Source organism: Salmo trutta, chromosome 3 (assembly GCF_901001165.1).
Source record: "Salmo trutta chromosome 3, fSalTru1.1, whole genome shotgun sequence".
NCBI lineage: Eukaryota > Metazoa > Chordata > Actinopteri > Salmoniformes > Salmonidae > Salmo > Salmo trutta.
In genome coordinates this window covers 30,068,176-30,086,228 of record NC_042959.1, presented here as the reverse complement: position 1 = coordinate 30,086,228, position 18,053 = coordinate 30,068,176, and the positions used below count along the sequence as shown (strand labels likewise).

The following is an 18,053-nucleotide window of genomic DNA, read 5'->3' as shown; positions in this document are numbered from 1 at the left end:
GGCAAAGCTGTCATCAAGGCAAAGGGGGGCTACTTTGAAGAATCTCAAATATAAAATATATTTTGATTTGTTTAACACTTTTTTGGTTACTATATGATGCCATATGTTATTTCATAGTTTTGATGTCTTCACTATTATTCTTCAATGTAGATTTTTTTATTATTTTTTTTAAACCTGAAATTAGTAGGTGTGTCCAAACTTTTGACTGGTACTGTAAGTAGTTAGACCCTTGACTCAGTACTTTGTTGATGCACCTTTGGCAGCGATTACAGCCTTGTCTTGTTGGGTATGACGCTACAAGCTTGGCACAACTGTATTTGAGGAGCTTCTCACATTTTTCTCTGCAGATCCTCTCAAGCTCTGTCAGGTTGCATGGGTTGCGTCGCTGCACAGCTATTTTCAGGTCTCTCCAGAGATGTTCAAGTCCCGGCTCTGGCTGGGCCACTCAAGGACAATTAGAGACTTGTCCTGAAGCCTCTCCAGCTTTGTCTTGGCTTTTTGCTTAAGGTCGTTGTCCTGTTGGAAGGTGAACCTTCGCCCCAGTCTGAGCGCATTGGGGCAGGTTTTCATCAAGTATCTCTCTGTACTTTACACCGTTCATCTTTCCCTCGATCCTGACTAGTCTCCCAGTCCCTGCCACTGAAAAACATCCATACAGCATGATGCTGCCACCATGCTTCACTGTAGGGATGGTATTGGCCAGGTGATGAGCGGTGCCTGGTTTCCCCCAGATGTGACGCTTGGCATTCAGGCCAAAGAGTTCAATCTTGGTTTCTTCAGACCAGAGAATCTTGTTTCTCATGGTCTGATGGAGGCATCTGTGTTCTTGGGGACCATCAATGCTGCAGAAATGTTTTGGTACCCTTACCCAGATCTTTGCCTTGACACAATCCTGTCTCGGAGCTCTACAGACATTTCCTTCGACCTCATGGCTTGGTTTTTGCTCTGACTTGTACTGTCAACTGTGGGACCTTTTATATAGACAGGTGTGTACCTTTCCAAATCATGTCCAATCAATTTAATTTACCACAGGTGGACCCCAAATTGTAGAAACACCTCAAGGATGATCAATGAAAACAGGATGCACCTGAGCTTAATTTCGAGTCTCATAGCAAAGGGTCTGAAAACCTGTTTTGTCATTGTGTGTGTTGATTGAGGATTTTTATTTATTTAATCCATTTTGGAATTCGGCTGTAACGTGACAGTGAGGAAAAAGTTGAGCTGTCTGAATACTTTCCGAATGCACTGTATGTTGATTGAGTTGGAGATATTGAGTCTTTTTGTGACATGAGTGTGAGTGATGTATCGGCGCTTGGTTCTGTTTTTCAGTGGCACCAGTCGCTATGGCAGCAGCCTCTGCTTTGGCGGTGGCAACAGTCGCTGAAGTAGTTTTAGAAGTCAAGGAGGCTGCCCCAGTGGAGGCCCCAGCTGCAGAAGAAGCAGCTCCAGTCGAGGCCGCACCCATAGAAGAGGCTCCAACTGCAGTCGAAGAAGCTCCAATTGAGGCTGCCGCAGCAGAGATTGTGGAGGCAGACGCTGCACCTGTGGAGGCAGACGCTGCACCTGTGGAGGCAGACGCTGCACCTGTGGAGGCAGAAGCTGCACCTGTGGAGGCAGACGCTGCACCTGTGGAGGCAGACGCTGCACCTGCGGTGGAAGAGGCGCCAGCTGCGGTGGAAGAGGCGCCAGCTGCGGTGGAAGAGGCGCCAGCTGCTAAGGAGTACATTGTAGTGGTGCTGGAGGGAGCGAGCAAGTCAGACAAGAGGCCCAAAGTCCTGGGGGTTGGCCCCATGACCGGCAGGATGATCCCAGACGAAGATGAGGCCCCTGCTGCTGAGGTAACAGGTAATTTGACAAATAAACAGGATGCAACTGATCAGGTAGCCTAGCCTAGCGGCAGGTAGCCTAGTGGTTAGAGCGTTGGACTAGGAACCGAAAGGTTACAAGATCGAATCCCCGAGCTGACAAGGTAAAAATCTGTCATTCTGCCCCTGAACAAGGCAGTTAACCCACTGTTCCTAGGCTGCCATTGAAAATAAGAATTTGTTCTTAACTGACTTGCCAAGTTAAATAAATAGAATGTCTGATCAGTTGGATGAGTAGATTATTAAAAACAAAAATAGGACTGACACTGTTTATAAATGCACAGGCATTCAGGATTTTGTTGAAAATGATCTATTTGAGCTAAATGTAACCGATGATGCGACCCAGTCATACTAGTACTCGTAGTTGTACAGAGGTAGGATCTTAACTTGACCCCTTTCTCACAGCAGGAAAATAATCCTGCAGCAACCGGAAATGTGAATTATGTGGATTATAATTCATGGACATTTTTGGTAGGGGTTGATACATTTTTAGTTGGGGCAAATTAAGTCTGAAATGTTTAAGAAGAAATTACAAACTTCAGATGCCTTTTTTAAACCTTTTAATAGACTACACGTTTGCCGTTCCTGCTTTGCAGTTTTTTGTCCTGCAACAACCGGGTGATCAAATTTAAGATTCTGTATCTCACATTTTGAAACCTAGATTAACAGGCTACTGCCATTTCAGTGTTAGTCAGAGTATTGTGATCTCATGTGATCTCACCACGTTGGTCTTCAGGGCAAGCGACGGGGCCTTAGGATGAAGATGCAGTTGAACCAACTGACAGGTATTGAACTTCTGTAGTCACTTCTCTAAGTAGGCATCTATTCACCAGGGGAAAACACTACACAGGTTTAGGTTAGATTACAATACGCAAGGAACATTTCCCTTTTTGTGTAACCTAAAACGATAGTGTTTTTCCTTGGTTATTAGATGCATACTTGTTTATATTACTTTTTCTGTCTCTGGTCTGTCATGCACCAGTCTTGATGCCATGTGTTTTTATGTCACTTTTCTTCTCATTCTATTCATCACAGTAAGCACTTGGAGCCCCTGGATGATATATCTACCCTGAGGAAGACAAGGGATGTGCCTTCCCCCACACTTTAACCCTTCCACGCACTTTGGCCCCTAACCCTTGATTTTTATCTGTATTATAAAACTTGTCTCCCCGTCTTGCATCGGGGAATTGTCTGTGTATATGTTCAGATAATGCCTGCTTTATGGAAACAAAAGTCTGATATATTATTCTAATGTACTCCACCTGTTCCAAGAAGAGGTACATCTTCCGATTGTATCACATCGGAGCCGTTTAGAAATGGTCCATCTATATAGGCTTCACAACCGAACATGTGACACTGCAGATAGTCAGTCATATAGTACAATACATTACTCTTCTCAACTTTTTAGATGCGCACAGTCACAAAACCCCTGGGAGTTTACTACTGGTTCATCTGCACAACCTTTATAAGGAGACCATCTTTCTCACAATGGGAGTTCTATTTTCTTAGTTTTCAGTATGGTTACAGCTGTGAAGGCTAAGGATACTCTCACAGCATCGTATGTCATAGTTTACTTCACCCAAGAAACCTCACACTAGACTCACTCCAATGGTGTTTTATGATTTTCACCATCCAAGGCAGTACTACACATCTGATGCTCAGCCAGCAATTGCCTCATGTCCGGGTAGGAATGCGACCAGCATTCTTTAACTATCCTCATGTTTTAACTCTTTGGGCTGATTCCAATGTGAACATCACAAGTATTTAACTCTCAAAGGGAATTCGATCAGACTGCTTTTGGAAATCACTCTATTTCTGAGTCACTGACTTGTTTTTGGGAGACCAGTATTAATTATCTTACCACCTCAGTATTCCTCCAGCTTGTGATCCACAGACCTTTTATCAATGCAGTGTTACAGTTGAACAAACCTTCTCAGTTGCATGCCAGACATGTGATTCATATTGGGAAAGGAGCATGACAACGAATGAGTCAGGTTTTTACAGTCGGTGATGTCTCTTCAAGCTAGACGCCATTGCGTAGTCCATGATGTCGCTCTTCAAGATTTCATAAGGCAGACATTTTCATCTCTCTTTTTACTTTCTCCCTCCCCCTCTGTTGTAGAGCCTTTCTCTGCTCAGCACCATGGCTATAGAGTACACAGCTGTTAGATAGTCCATTTATTTAAGTGACCCTCTATAGCTTATTGTGGTGAAAAGCTGTATCTGAAATAGGAAAAGCCATGATTTGAGTGTATAGCATGTTTTCGTAGGCTGGTATAAACAGTTGAGTGTTGTGCTTGTTATCATATGAAAGTAGATTTTTTTTTACTCTGCAGTCAGGCTTATGTGGTGGCATACGTTAATTCAGCGCTTGATATGGCTCACTAAGTGTTTCTAAAGTTTTTTTCTGCTTTTCAAATTAGATGACTTACTAGTTAGTTTAGATTCATAAATACATGTTCATAACTTTGTCAGAACCAGTTAAAATAATCTGCAGGCCATACAAGGCTTTCACTGTAGACAGACATACTCTACATATGTGTTGTAGGACTAGTTTCCTCACATATATTTTATTTTTGCTGTGTTAGGCATATTTGAAACGGTACCGAGACCGTTGATAAGAAGTGAATGTAGGATAATTCCTAATTAAGGAGTGGGATAATTCAGTGTGTATGTCCTAATGTTTGCAGGCAGGTTTTGAATGGGCTATATAGTGGCTTGTCATGTGAGTGAATGGCTTCATGCTGTGCATCTGGCCTAGCATGGGCTACAAACTGGGACTATTTGAAACATTGCTGTTTTTCTGAAATAAAGGAATATTTCAGTTTTGTCTACTGCTTTATTTTGTGTGTGTGTGTGTGTCAACTGAAAAACCTGTCTGCTATTGAAAATACACCATGACAAATGATGTCCTATATATGAGCATTCACTATCGTTGTCATAGTAAACCCAAAAACCCTCCCCAGGGTCATATATATATATATATATATATATATATAGTTAAAATGGTGAAATGCTCAGTTATCCAGCAATCACAAAGCCATTTCTATTTACAGAAGTGTGTCTGGAATAACAAAGCCATTTCTATTTACAGAAGTGTGTCTGAAATAACTTATTTATCGATAAATAACTTTTTTGTAACGTCAGGGCCACCTTTGGATGGGTCCACTGCCAGGGGATAGTAGCGCGATGCTCTGACGTCATCGTGGCCAATGTGTCATTCGCTAGCGGGCTACAGAAGGTTGGCCCGACTTCCCTCAGCAAAGAGACGGCGCGCAGGAAAGTAGTGAGATCGAAACAGCCTGTAAAATAGGACTAACTTAAAACAAATGCAATATACAGCATTTCAGTATTGTTTGTCGGTGAAAATCAACCTAAGAGCACATAGCAAGCTATTTGGCTGAAATATTGTGCAAGCTTGCAAACACTTGAGAGTATTCAAATTAAGGAGCGCGTCGACGTCGGCCTGGTCAATTTGGCTAGCCAGCTAGCTTTCAGAGCTAGACCTATCTTGAAGTTATCGACTGCAGGACAAGCAACATAAGAGGCAAGGAACGTTATTTTGCCAAATTTTACGTAATAACATGATTGGATCTGTGGTGTTCAACGGGCAAGGATGGCCATATGACAGCCAACCGTAGCTAGCTGGCGCTGCTAACTGTAGCTAACAAGCGAACTAGGTTAGCCGCTAACAAACGAACTAAAATATTATTAAACATTTCCTGTATAGTAGTTAGTTCGGCAAGTTAACTTAACGTGTCATCTCTGATAACACAACTTGGAACACACCTATCTACCAGTCAATGTACATTAAAGCTACAATGTAGAACCTATAGTTAGCTAGTTCGAACGTTACTAACTAGCTGGCTAATGTAGCTACAACCTAGATACTGCACAAATGATGTAAACATTGGGGTCACGCTTGTGAACGTGAAGTGCTTGTGAACGTGATGCGCAAAAACCAACTATCGCATTCTACAGAGTGTGCAGAGTTTCCTCAGCCCTATTGCTGAACATGGTCAATTGTAGCTAAATTGATGTTTGTTCTTGTTACTGTTGCAGTGTAAGCTAGCTAGTTTCGTTTATCCGTTAGCTGTGATGACAACGCTAGTGCATACTACAGGAATCAGGGCCCAATACAGAACTGTTCCTAGTCTGTGTGATGGATTGTGGTTGGGGAAGAGGCTGCCTCTGATTCCGTGTTTTATTTTCATAGGAATGAGTGATGACCTCTGTTGTGGTGGCAGACGGTGGAGGGAATATGGTGGAGTACATCACTGTCATGGAAGAGACTGAGCAGGTAAGAGACAACCGGCCCTAACCTTCCCTATGCAACATTTAAAAGGTGTTTTACTTGCAATACCACTGCCACACACAAGCCCATTCCAAGCTTAAAGCACCAGGGTCAGGGCTGATATAAATATCTTATTGACATTAATAATATTGTAAAGTGAACCAATGAATAACATGTTTTCTGGTGACCATGGTATCTCTGTTATCCTGATATTATAAATGATTCAACAAATGTTCAAATACACAAAACACATGATGTACGTTTCAGCTTGCGCTCCCTTCAATGTGTGTCTGTTCTTTTTCCAGAGTGAGGAGAACCTCTGTGAGGAGGGGGAGGTGGTGCAGGAGATGGTGGAGACTGTAATAGGGGAGGATGGGGAGGAGTATCCTGCTGTGGTGGTGGAAGAGGTGCCCAGTGCCCAGTTGGAGCAGTGCTACGCTGCCCAGGTGCTGGTCTATGATGACGGGACCTACCTGATGCAGGACGTGGGAGACGAGCAGGAGGTGGTCACAGAGGTAGTGGAGACAGGTGAGAGGGAGGGTGGTGCAGGATTGTGATTTTTTTGTTTTGCAGTTAGAGGGTTTGGATAGTGTTTTTGAAAGATTGCTTTAGAGGAGTGTGGGTGTAAAAGGCTGTAGCCCCTGTACAGGCCCTCCCGCACTCACCTATCGTCAAACCAATCATGTCCACACGGAGCTATACGGAGCCCTCTGCATTGTTAAAAAATTTGGGAGGTGTACAGCGATGCGGTACGGTGCTCGAGTTGGCCTCCGGAGGCTCCGCAATTGTCACACCCTACGTACAGAGCCTCTGGATCGCATTGCCTGAACAAGCATAAATTTGGTTTTAGACTTTCCAATATATCAGGAGTATTATTTTCTTCTAGGACCACCTCAAGAAGGACATCTAGTGGTGTATGAACTGAGCCCATTGGAAGAGTGACAGAAGTCATTGAGGTTTGAGTGAGGGGACAGCTATATTGGATGTTGACCAATGACCATCCTCAAGATAGATCTTCTGTAGGCAGTAGTTACTATGCACAACCAAACATGGAATGGGGGAGGGTTGTGAATGAGTGAGATAAAGAGCGGGGAAATAGAAGACTTAGGGTGATAGCTGGTGCAGGCTACGTCACTCCTCTCCAGAGCTACAAGGATAAAGGCTACACGGTTTACTATCAGTGTCCCAAAAGTACAGGTTCACTTAGCCTAACCTCTCATTATTTCATGAAAGGAAACATCCATCTTGCCCAGCTAACTGCTTCCAAGGGTGAACGTCCATGGTATCTGCTGCTGTAGGGCCCCAGGCATAGGAAGATACGGTTGAATACTCATTGAAACAAAGTAATTGAATGAACATTACATTGAAATGAAATGTCAAATGTATTTTCGCCACTCCTTTAACCTACCCCCGTCCCATCTCCTGTGTTGTTGTAGTAGAGGTGTCATCACACGGGGGCATGGTGTGCTTTGATAAGACCTTCGAGGCGGCCGAGGCCCTTCTTCACATGGACTCCCCCAGCAGTTTCCATGGAGACCGCAACAACACAGGTAACAAACCCTCCTCCATTGGCCTTGCCGGGGGCCAGGCATTATAAGTGGGTGGCAGGCCATGATGTCGGTTGAAAAATATGAGCGTAAAATGTGGCAAAGTTTGTTCTACCACAAAGTTTTTGTGACCATTTGGCAGTCTGAGTTGAATCTTCACACTGCTCTGTGGCTGTAATAATGAACTATTGTCTGTATGTGTCTCAGTGGAGGACGTGATGATGGAGACGGTGGTGGAGGTGTCTACAGAGTGTGAGCCCATAGAGGAGGACAGCTTCCCTATACCCCCCGACTATGAGCCTCCGTCTGCCAAGAAGAAGAAAGGTCTGCCTCAGACACAACCAAATGCATTCTTACCATCTGTCTCTGTGTTGGTCACTGTGTGCAACCCAGTATTAAAAGTTCATTTTATATAATATACAACTTTCCGAAGTTATGTTTGGTTGGTTTCCTTGCAGGGGGACGGAAGCCGAAGACACAACAGCCTCAGCCTGACACCAACGGAAACATTGACCTGGGAATCAGGCAGAGACCCAGAGAGGGAAAAGGTACCACACACACAGCGAGGGCTAGGGTTTGTCAAGCCCATGAAGGGATTCTTCTCTACGTAAAGCAACTCAAGATGGGACCATATCCCTTCAGTAGTTAGCCTGTGTGTGAGCGATCCTCTGTATGAATGACGTTGGTCTTCTCTCTCCCTCCGTCCTCCAGGGAGCACCACCTACCTATGGGAGTTCCTGTTGGATCTCCTCCAGGATAAGAACACCTGTCCCAGGTACATCAAGTGGATGCAGCGGGACAAGGGAATCTTCAAGCTGGTCGACTCCAAGGCCGTGTCCAAGCTGTGGGGCAAACACAAGAACAAACCTGACATGAACTATGAAACCATGGGCAGGGCACTCAGGTAACTATGGGATACCATTCTACTATATTGGATAGCCAATTCCTCACTATAGTTAGTAAGGCTTACTGTTGGCCCAACATATCTTTACTATTTTTATGCTAAGGAATGAGTAATGCAATTTTTGATTTGTGTCTGTTTAAAATGCATGCATTTAACCCTTAAGTTCCCCTTTTAAAATGCATGCAACAGTATGACACTTAGGTTAGGTAAACTGAGTGTATTTCCGCAAGTATTGTCAGTGTAAGTGCAGTCGTCTGCCTGGTACGGTTGTTCCTGTCCAGGTATTACTACCAGAGGGGGATCCTAGCCAAGGTGGCGGGCCAGAGGCTAGCCTACCAGTTTAAAGACATGCCCAAGAACATCAGGGTGCTCGACGATGACGGGGAGGAGGAGGAGGGGGAAGCCTCTGATCACCACCAGACACTGATTATTGACCCTGCCACCTCCACCCAGACACAGCAGAGTTACGTCACCGTCATCCCCACCTCGTCCGGCAACAGGTGAGAGGCATGATTGGAGAAGTCATGAAATAATTATAATAAATTTTTTGTAGCGCTCCCCCCCCCCCCCCCCCCCCCCCCAGGTGAAAATCATCCAAATGCACGGTGAAGTAGTTACATCTTTGTTTCTGTCTTATGTACAGGACCATGCGTTTGGCCATGCCCATGGTCATGACGACGACACTGGGTCAGATGACCATCAACTCCTCCACCGTTTTCACCACCCAGGCTCCCATCACTCTGGGCAACGCCCACGCTGGCGGGCCCAAGCTGGTGATCCAGACCCTGCCCGCCATGATGCCCGCTGGGGCCAAGAGCGGTGAGAAGATCACCATCATCACCATCCCGGCGGCCCAGCTAGCTCAGCTAACGCAGGGCAACCTCTCAGCCCAGCTCTCAGGCCAGCTAGCTCAGCTCATACAGGCTAAACCAGTCACCCAGCTGGTGCAGGCTAAACCAGTCACCCAGCTGGTGCAGGCTAAACCAGTCACCCAGCTGGTGCAGGCTAAACCAGTCACCCAGCTGGTGCAGGCTAAACCAGTCAACCAGCTGGTGCAGGCTAAACCAGTCACCCAGCTGGTGCAGGCTAAACCAGCCCCTCCACTCATACTGGCAAAGCCTGTGACTGTGACCCAGCAGCCACCTGCCACCTCCCCTGTAGGTAAACCACAGCTCCCTCCCTCCACCACAATCACAATCCCTGTACCTACCCCCTCTACACACCCTGAAAAAGAGGCCATCTCATCCCACACAGCCCTCCCAGAGTCCACCCCTTCAGTGAGCACAGCGCTCCCCCAGTCTAGCCCGGAAGACCCCTCTGACTCGGAGTCGGCACAGAACCCAGTGGACCCTGAATCTTGAATTCGAGGCCAAGGGGCCCGACAGCTACTGACTCCATATTGACCCTGTGTTTTGAAGTGGAGTCTTCCCATCCTCCAATCACTGGGCAGTGGAGCTGTAGGACCTTACAGAGGAGGAGAGCTCTGAACTGAACCTCAGCTATGGAGCTCCTAGTTACCAGGGAGCTAGTCTTCAAACTGGAGCTGCAATGCCATCCCTCCCTCCACATCAGAAAACCAGGAAAAGAGATGAGAGGATAAAGGGACTTCGTATACATAATACATAGCTACACTCTCCTACTTATTGATTTGGACAGTGAAGTTAACCTTTAATTTGGCTCTATACTCCAGCATTTTGGATTTTATTAATTATTTAATGTGAGGTGACCGTACAGAATGTGACCTTTTTTATTTGAGGGTATTTTCATGCATATATTTTCACCATTTAGAAAGGAAATCACTTTATGTATCTAGTCCCCCCACTTGAAGGTGTTATAAGTATTTGGACAAATTCACTAGTATGTGTATTAAAGTAGTCAAAAGTTGAGTATTTGGTTCCATATTCCTAGCACGCAATGACATCAAGCTTGTGATTCTGCATTTGCAGTTTGCTTTGGCTGTGTTTCAGAATTATGCCCAATAGAAATTAATAGTAAATAATGTGTTGTCATTTTGGAGTCACTTTTCATTGAAATATTACAGAATGTTTCTAAACACTTATACATGAATGTGGATGTTACCAAGATTACTGATAATGGTGAATAGGTGAGAGGCATAAATATCATACCCCCAAAAAGTGATGAGAGTTTAGCCTTGGGGGTATGATCTTTATGCCTCTAACTTTCTAACTCATCATTGTTCATTCAAGATTATCAGTAATTATGGTAGCATCCACATTTAATGTAGAAGTGTTCAGTAAGATATCACATTTATATTTTTTGTGACTCCAAAATGACACTACATTATTTACCATTTCTATTGGGCACAACATAATCCGAAACAAGAGAGTCACAAGCTTGATGTAGTCATTGCATGCCAGGAATATGGAACCAAATACTAAACTTGATTACTTTAGACAAATTCACTTATGTATATTTTAATACTGATACCTTCAAACGGACTGGTGTTTTCATTTAACGGTAAAACCAATATGTAGGAAAATACCCTCAAATAACAGGTGACATTCTGAACGGTCCCCTCATATGAAACAATTTGATCTCAAATTTTAAATGCTGGAGTATAGAGCCAAATTAAAAGTTTTAGCTTCACCGTCCAGATAAATATGTAGGAGTGTGTACATGCTTTAGAAGCTCTTTGGATCTCAAACGATGGGCAAGCCTTAGATTGTACATTGAACATGCTTCTTTTAATCAAAAACATAATATAAAGGAAGCCTGAAAGATTTGTGCAAACTTTTTGATACTCTGCAGCAGGTTACGTATGATGTATTCTAAGTTCAATGCAAGTGTAGTTCTTTTGTCTCGTAGTTGAAATCTTTGGGTTTTCCTCTGACTGGTTGGTTCCCATCATCTGGCTATGGAAAGTAGTCTAGTCCTCCACAGCACTGTCCCTCCACACTCAATGTTTTTTTTTGTGTTATTATATATATTTTTTACTGTTCAGAAAAGGGAGCGAAAGGATGTTTGTGTTAAGAAAAGACAGATCCAGATGGTATATTCCCACATTTGAAGCATATGCTATTTTCATGTACTCTCAAAGTGTATTGATGTAGATTTTACTGAAGTATGTATTATAAAAAAACAAACATGAATTGAAACATCTTGTCTTGGTCAATACTTGTTGGCACTGAATCTCTTTCAGACGGAGTTGAAAAACGTAAAGGACGAGACAAATCAAAACCGTGTATGCTAGATCACCTGGGTGTCAATGAATGGTGACGTTTCACCAAGTAAAATTGTCAGAAAATGATAGCCGGTGGTCAGTCGCGGTAGACCGGCAGTGGTGGAAAAAGTACCCAATTGTCATACTTGAGTAAAAGTATAAATACCTTTTTAATTGAAAGTTACTCAAGTGAAAGTCAGCTAGTAAAATACTACTTGTCTAAAATTATTTGGTTTTAAGTATCAAAAGTAATTAAAATTACTCAAATATACTTAAGTATCAAGTAAAAATAATAGAAAATTACTTATTAAGCAAAGCAGACAGCACCATTTTTTTTGTTTTTAAAGTGTATGGATAGCCAGGGGCACACTCCAGCACTAAGACATTATTTACAAAAGATGCATTTGTGTTTAGTGAGTCTGCCAGGCCAGAGTCAGTAGGGATGACCATGTGTTCTTTTGATAAGTGCTTGAATTTGACAATTTTCCTGTCCTGCTAAGGATTCAAAATGTAACTTTTGGTTGTCATGGAAAATGTATGGAGTAAAAAGTACATTATTTTCTTTAGGAATGTAGTGAAGTAAAAGTTGTCAAAAATATAAATAGTAAAGTACAGATTCCCCCAAAACTACTTAAGTAAAAATACTTGAAAGTACTACTTAAGTACTTTACACCACTGTAGAATGGCAACCCACAGCTGATGTTTGTGTTGGTCTTCAAACTCAGCTGGATACCTTTTACTGTCAATGACCTTGTATTCAATATACAGTGCACTTAAAGTATTCAGATGCTTTCCCCTTTTCCACATGTTATTACATCCTTATTCTAAAATTAATTAAATAAAACATTTTCCTCAATCTACACACAATGCCCCAAAAGCAAAAACAGGTTTTTAGAAATGTTTAAAAAAAATATATACTGACAATATATCCCTATTTGGTGAAAGAACAAGTCCATATTATGAAACAGCTCAAATAAGCAGAGAGAAATGACAGTCCATCATTACTTTAAGACATGTAGGTCAGACAATCCGGAAAACTTCAAGAACTTTGAACATTTCTTCAGGTGCAGTCACAAAAATCATCAAGGGCTATGATGAAGCTGGCTCTCATGAGGACCGCCACTGGAAAGGAAGACAGAGTTACCTCTGCTGTAGGGGATAAGTTCGTTGGAGTTAACTGCACCTCAGATTGCAGCCCAGAGTTCAAGTAACAGACACATCTCAACATTAACTGTTTAGAGGAGACTGTGAATCAGGCCTTCACGGTTGAATTGCTGCAAAGAAACCACTAAAGGACACCAATAAGAAGAGAGACTTGCTTGGGCCAAGAAACACAAGCAATGGACATTAGACCGGTGTAAATCTGTACTTAGGTCTGAAGAGTCCAAATTTGAGATTTTTGATTCCAACCCCCGTGTTTTTATGAGACATAGAGTAGGTGAACAGATGATCTCCACATGTGTAGTACCCACCATGAAGCATGAAGGAGGTGTGTGGGTGCTTTGCTGGTTACACTGTCAGTCATTTATTTAGAATTCAATGCACACTTAACCAGCATGGTTACCACAGCATTCTGTAGCGATACACCATCCAATCTGGTTTGCCCTTAGTGGGACTATCATGTGTTTTCCAACAGGACAATGATCCAACACACCTCCACGCTGTGTAAGGGCTGTTTGACCAAGAAGGAGAGTGATGGAGTGCTGCATTAGATGACCTGGCCTCCACAATCACCTGACCTCAACCCAATTGAGATGGTTTGGGATGCGTTGGACTGCAGAGTGAAGGAAAAGCAGCCAACAAGTGCTCAGTATATATGGGAACTCCTTCAAGACTGTTGGAAAAGCATTCCAGGTGAAGCTGGTTGATAGAATGCCAAGAGTGTGCAAAGCTGTCATCAAGGCAAAGGGTGGCTACTTTGAAGAATCTCAAATATAAAATATATTTAGATTTGTTTAACACTTTTTTGGTTACTACATGATTCCATATGTGTTATTTCTTAGTTTTAATGTCTTCACTATTATTCTGTCCAAAACCAAGCCATGAGGTCGAAGGAATTGTCCGTAGAGCTCCGAGACAGGATTGTGTCGAGGCACAGATCTGGGGAAGGGTACCAAAACATTTCTGCAGCATTGAAGGTCCCCAAGAAAACAGTGGCCACCATCATTCTTAAATGGAAGAAGTTTGGAACCACTAAGACTCATCCTAGAGTTGGCCGCCCAGCCAAACTGAACAATTGTGGGAGAAGGGTCTTTCTCAGGGAGGTGACCAAGAATCTGATGGTCAGTCTGACAGAGCTCCAGAGTTCCTCTGTGGAGATGGGAGAACCTTCCAGAAGGACAACCATCTCTGCAGAACTCCACCAATCAGGCCTTTATGGTAGAGTGGCCAGACGGAAGCCACTCCTCAGTAAAAGGCACATGATAGCCCCCTTGGAGTTTGTCAAAAGGCAACTAAAGGACTCTGACCATGAGATTCTCTGGTCTGATGAAACCAAGATGTAACTCTTTGGCCTGAATGCCAAGCGTCACATCTGGAGGAAACCTGGCACCATCCCTACGGTGAAGCCTGGTGGTGACAGCATCATGCTGTATGGATGTTTTTCAGCGGCAGGGACTGGGAGACAAGTCAGGATTGAAGGAAAGATGAACAGAGCAAAGTACAGAGAGATCTTTGATGAAAACCTGCTCCAGAGCGCTCAGGACCTCAGACTGGGTCGAAGGTTCACCTTCTAACAGGACAACAACCCTAAGCACACAGCAAAGACAACGTAGGAGTCGCTTCGGGACAAGTCTCTGAATGTCCTTGAGTGGCTCAGCCAGTGCCCGGACTTGAACCCGATCGAACATCTCTGGAGAGACCTGAAAATAGCTGTGCAGCGACTCAACCCATCCAACCTGACAGAGCTAGAGAGGATCTGCAAAGAAGAATGGGAGAAACTCCCCAAATACAGGTGTGCCAAGCTTGTAGCGTCATACCCAAGGAGACTCTAGGCTGTAATCGCTGCAAAAGGTACTTCAACAAAGTACTGTGTAAAGGGTCTGAATGCTTAAGTAAATGTGATATTTCAGATTTGATTTCTTTTTCCAAAATGTCTAAAAACCTGTTTTCACTTTGTCATTATGGTTTATTGTGTGTAGATTGAAGAGTTAAACAAACAATTTAATACATTTTAGAATAAGGCTGTAACGTAACAAAAAGTAGAACAAGTCAAGGGGTCTGAATACTTTCCGAATGCACTGTAAATGTCCTATCCTGGCCTCAAGAACATCTGAAACTACTTGACACATGAATGGTATATGATAAAAAGATGCACACAATATTGGTAGTAACCCATCGTCACATCACATTTACTGTCAAAGTGCCTATTTACGAGGATCATTTTTTATTTTACCAGGTCATTTGACTGAGAAGATATTCTAATTTACAGCAACGACCTGGGGAATAGTTACAGGGGAGAGGAGGGGGGATGAATGAGCCAATTGGTGCAGACATTCTGTGCAGTCGTTTACCCATCATTGCAGATGGAGGAGAAATGCTAAGGACTTGGATCACTGCACACTGTGCTATTAGGTATTCATTTACCTTCTGGGCTCCGTCACCTGTTATATCCCAGTGTTATGTCCTCTCACAGTACGGCCTGATGGGATTGGAAGGGATCAGGTGAGATCAGGGTTAGAGGCCCCATGTAACTTCCTGTCCACACATTCCCTCACACTCACCCTATTCTGACTCACCATTGTGTCCAGAGTCATGCTCAAGGGCAGCAGACTTAAGGGCTAACCGGCTGAGGGGTCATTACCACACACACACACTTACCTATGGTCAGCCTCCGATGCAACTAAATGTTTTCTTTATTATCCATCTCTGTGTTGTCCACTGTCCCTGTGTGTCTGTAATAAACATGAAGTTGTATATTATATGAAGTGTACTACCGGTAAGTTATATTTGGTTGGTTTCCTTGCAGGGGGAAGGAAGCCGAAGACACAACAACCTCAGCCTGACGCCAACGGGAACATTGACCTGGGGAGACTTGGAGAGGGAAAGGTACCACACACACCCGATTACTTATGCAGGGTGTGGGGGTCTTTCTCCAGTCCCTGTGGTGCTGGTTGGAGGGCTGTGATGCTCTCAAGTCCCTCTGAAAGTGCAACGTTTCACACAGTGACAAATATCCCTGTGAACAGTATACAAAACTTTAAGAACACCTGCTATTTCCATGACATACACTGACCAGGTGAAAGCTATGATCCCTTACTGATGTCACTTGTTGAATCCACTTCAATCAGTGTAGACGAAGGGGAGGAGAAAGGCTAAATAATGATTTTTAAGCTTTGAGACAATTTAGACATGGATTGTGTCTGTGTGCCTTTAAGTACCTTTGAACAGGGTTTGGAAGTAGGTGCAAGGCGCACCGGTTTGTGTCAAGAACTGCAACGCTGCTGGGTTTTTCCCGCTCAACAGTTTCCCGTGTGTATCAAGAATGGTCCACCACCCAAAGGATATCCAGCCAATTTGATACAACTGTGGGAAGCATTGGAGTCAACATGGGCCAGCATCACGTTGGAATGCTTTTGACACCTTGCAAAGTCCATGCCCCTATGAATTGAGGCTGTTTTGAGGGCAAAAGGGGGTACAACTCAATATTAGGAAGGCGTTCCTAATGTTTTGTACACACATATATATATATTGTACCAGTCAAAAGTTTGGACACGGTCTACTCAGAGTTCCTCTGTCCAGTGTGTGTGTTCTTTTGCCCATTTTAATCTTTTCTTTTTATTGGCCAGTCTGAGATATGTCTTTTTCTTTGCAACTCTGCCTAGGCCAGCATCTCGGAGTCGCCTCTTCACTGTTGACGTTGAGACTGGTGTTTTGCGGGTAATATTTAATGAAGCTGCCAGTTGAGGACTTGTGAGGCATCTGTTTCTCAAACTAGACACTCTAATGTACTTGTCTTCTTGCTCAGTTGTGCACCGGGGCCTCCCACTCCTCTTTCTATTCTGTGAAGGGAGTAGTACACAGCGTTGTACGAGATCGTCAATTTCTTGGCAATTTCTCGCTTGGAATAGCCATCATTTCTCAGAACAAGAATAGACTGACGAGTTTCAGAAGAAAGTTCTTTGTTTCTGGCCATGTTGAGCCTGTAATCGAACTCACAAATGCTGGCGCTACAGATAGTCAACTAGTCTAAAGAAGGCCAGTTTTATGCTTCTTTAAAATCAGAGCAACAGTTTCCAGCTGTGCTAACGTAATTGCAAAAGGATTTTCTAGTGATCAATTAGTCTTTTAAAATGATAAACTTGGATTAGCTAACACAACGTGCCATTGGAACACAGGAGTGATGGTTGCTGATAATGAGCCTCTGTACACCTATGTAGATATTCTATTATAAAAAAAATAACAGCTGTTTTCAGCTACAACATCTACACTATTTCTGATCAAGTTGTTATTTTAATTGACAAACAAATGTGCTTTCTTTCAAAAACAAGGACATTTCTAAGTGACCTCAAACTTTTGAACGGTAGTGTATATAAATTTTTTTTAGGAATTCAGTCGGGGTCTCAACCTACTGTTGAGTTTGTAGTAGAATACACAAGGTGCAATTTCAAAATGTGCATTGTCTTTATGCCAGTCACTAAATTAGCATGTCAATTCAATATTAGGAAGGTGTTCCTAATGCTTGGTACAGTGTATGCTGTCAAGCTGCTAGTTCTGCTTTCTACACTACATGGCAGTATTGTTAATAGCCTGCTGTTGTTGCCTGATAGGTGCTGTAGACTAGCTGCTGTAGACTAGCTGCCCAACCAAAGGCTGCAGAAGTGAGGTGGGAGGCTAAAGTCATGCCTGTTTTATTCTCAACAGAGATTTGAGGGGGAGGCCCCAAGACAACGTGGCGCAGAACAATGGAGACTGAGCTCCAACCATATATAAAACATGTTATATTGTCGATGGCCACAACATCATCAGCAGAGCTGGGTCACAGTGGAGAAGATGGCCTGAGACCGTCAGAAGTGGAGAACAATTGCTGCTTGCCTATGCACCAGCCGGAAAGACGGGGATGAGTGAGAGAGATTTTTCAGAATGTTTGTGGTTTGTGCTTAAGCATTTAGTAAATACACTGGGCAAATTTGACATCAAGGACATTGTGTCATAAACAATATTAACAGGGCTGGGAATTTCCAGCAAACCTCACGATACCATCACGATCCTTAGGTGCCGATACGATATGTATTGAGATTCTCACGATTCTATATATGTATTG

At 43.4% G+C, this 18,053-nt stretch overlaps 1 protein-coding gene across 7 annotated transcripts in view; it reads left to right on the top strand.

The window, feature by feature from the left end:
- LOC115172229 (ETS-related transcription factor Elf-2) overlaps positions 1-11,726 on the top strand; it is a 31,042-nt gene extending 19,316 nt beyond the window's left edge. For 2 of the 7 annotated variants that reach the window (XM_029729493.1, XM_029729473.1), the window contains 3 exons: positions 1,330-1,838; positions 2,602-2,650; positions 2,901-4,702. In XM_029729493.1, coding sequence (XP_029585353.1) covers positions 1,330-1,838; positions 2,602-2,650; positions 2,901-2,938 — 596 coding nt within the window. In that variant the 3' untranslated portion in view covers positions 2,939-4,702. Of the gene's footprint in view, positions 1-1,329; positions 1,846-2,601; positions 2,651-2,900; positions 4,703-5,081; positions 5,413-6,081; positions 6,166-6,464; positions 6,688-7,595; positions 7,710-7,913; positions 8,031-8,164; positions 8,255-8,417; positions 8,611-8,891; positions 9,111-9,253 lie in introns of those variants that run through there. The other 5 variants (XM_029729455.1, XM_029729464.1, XM_029729448.1 and 2 more) reach the window with 5 other exon arrangements.
- Positions 11,727-18,053: the final 6,327 nt, after the last annotated feature.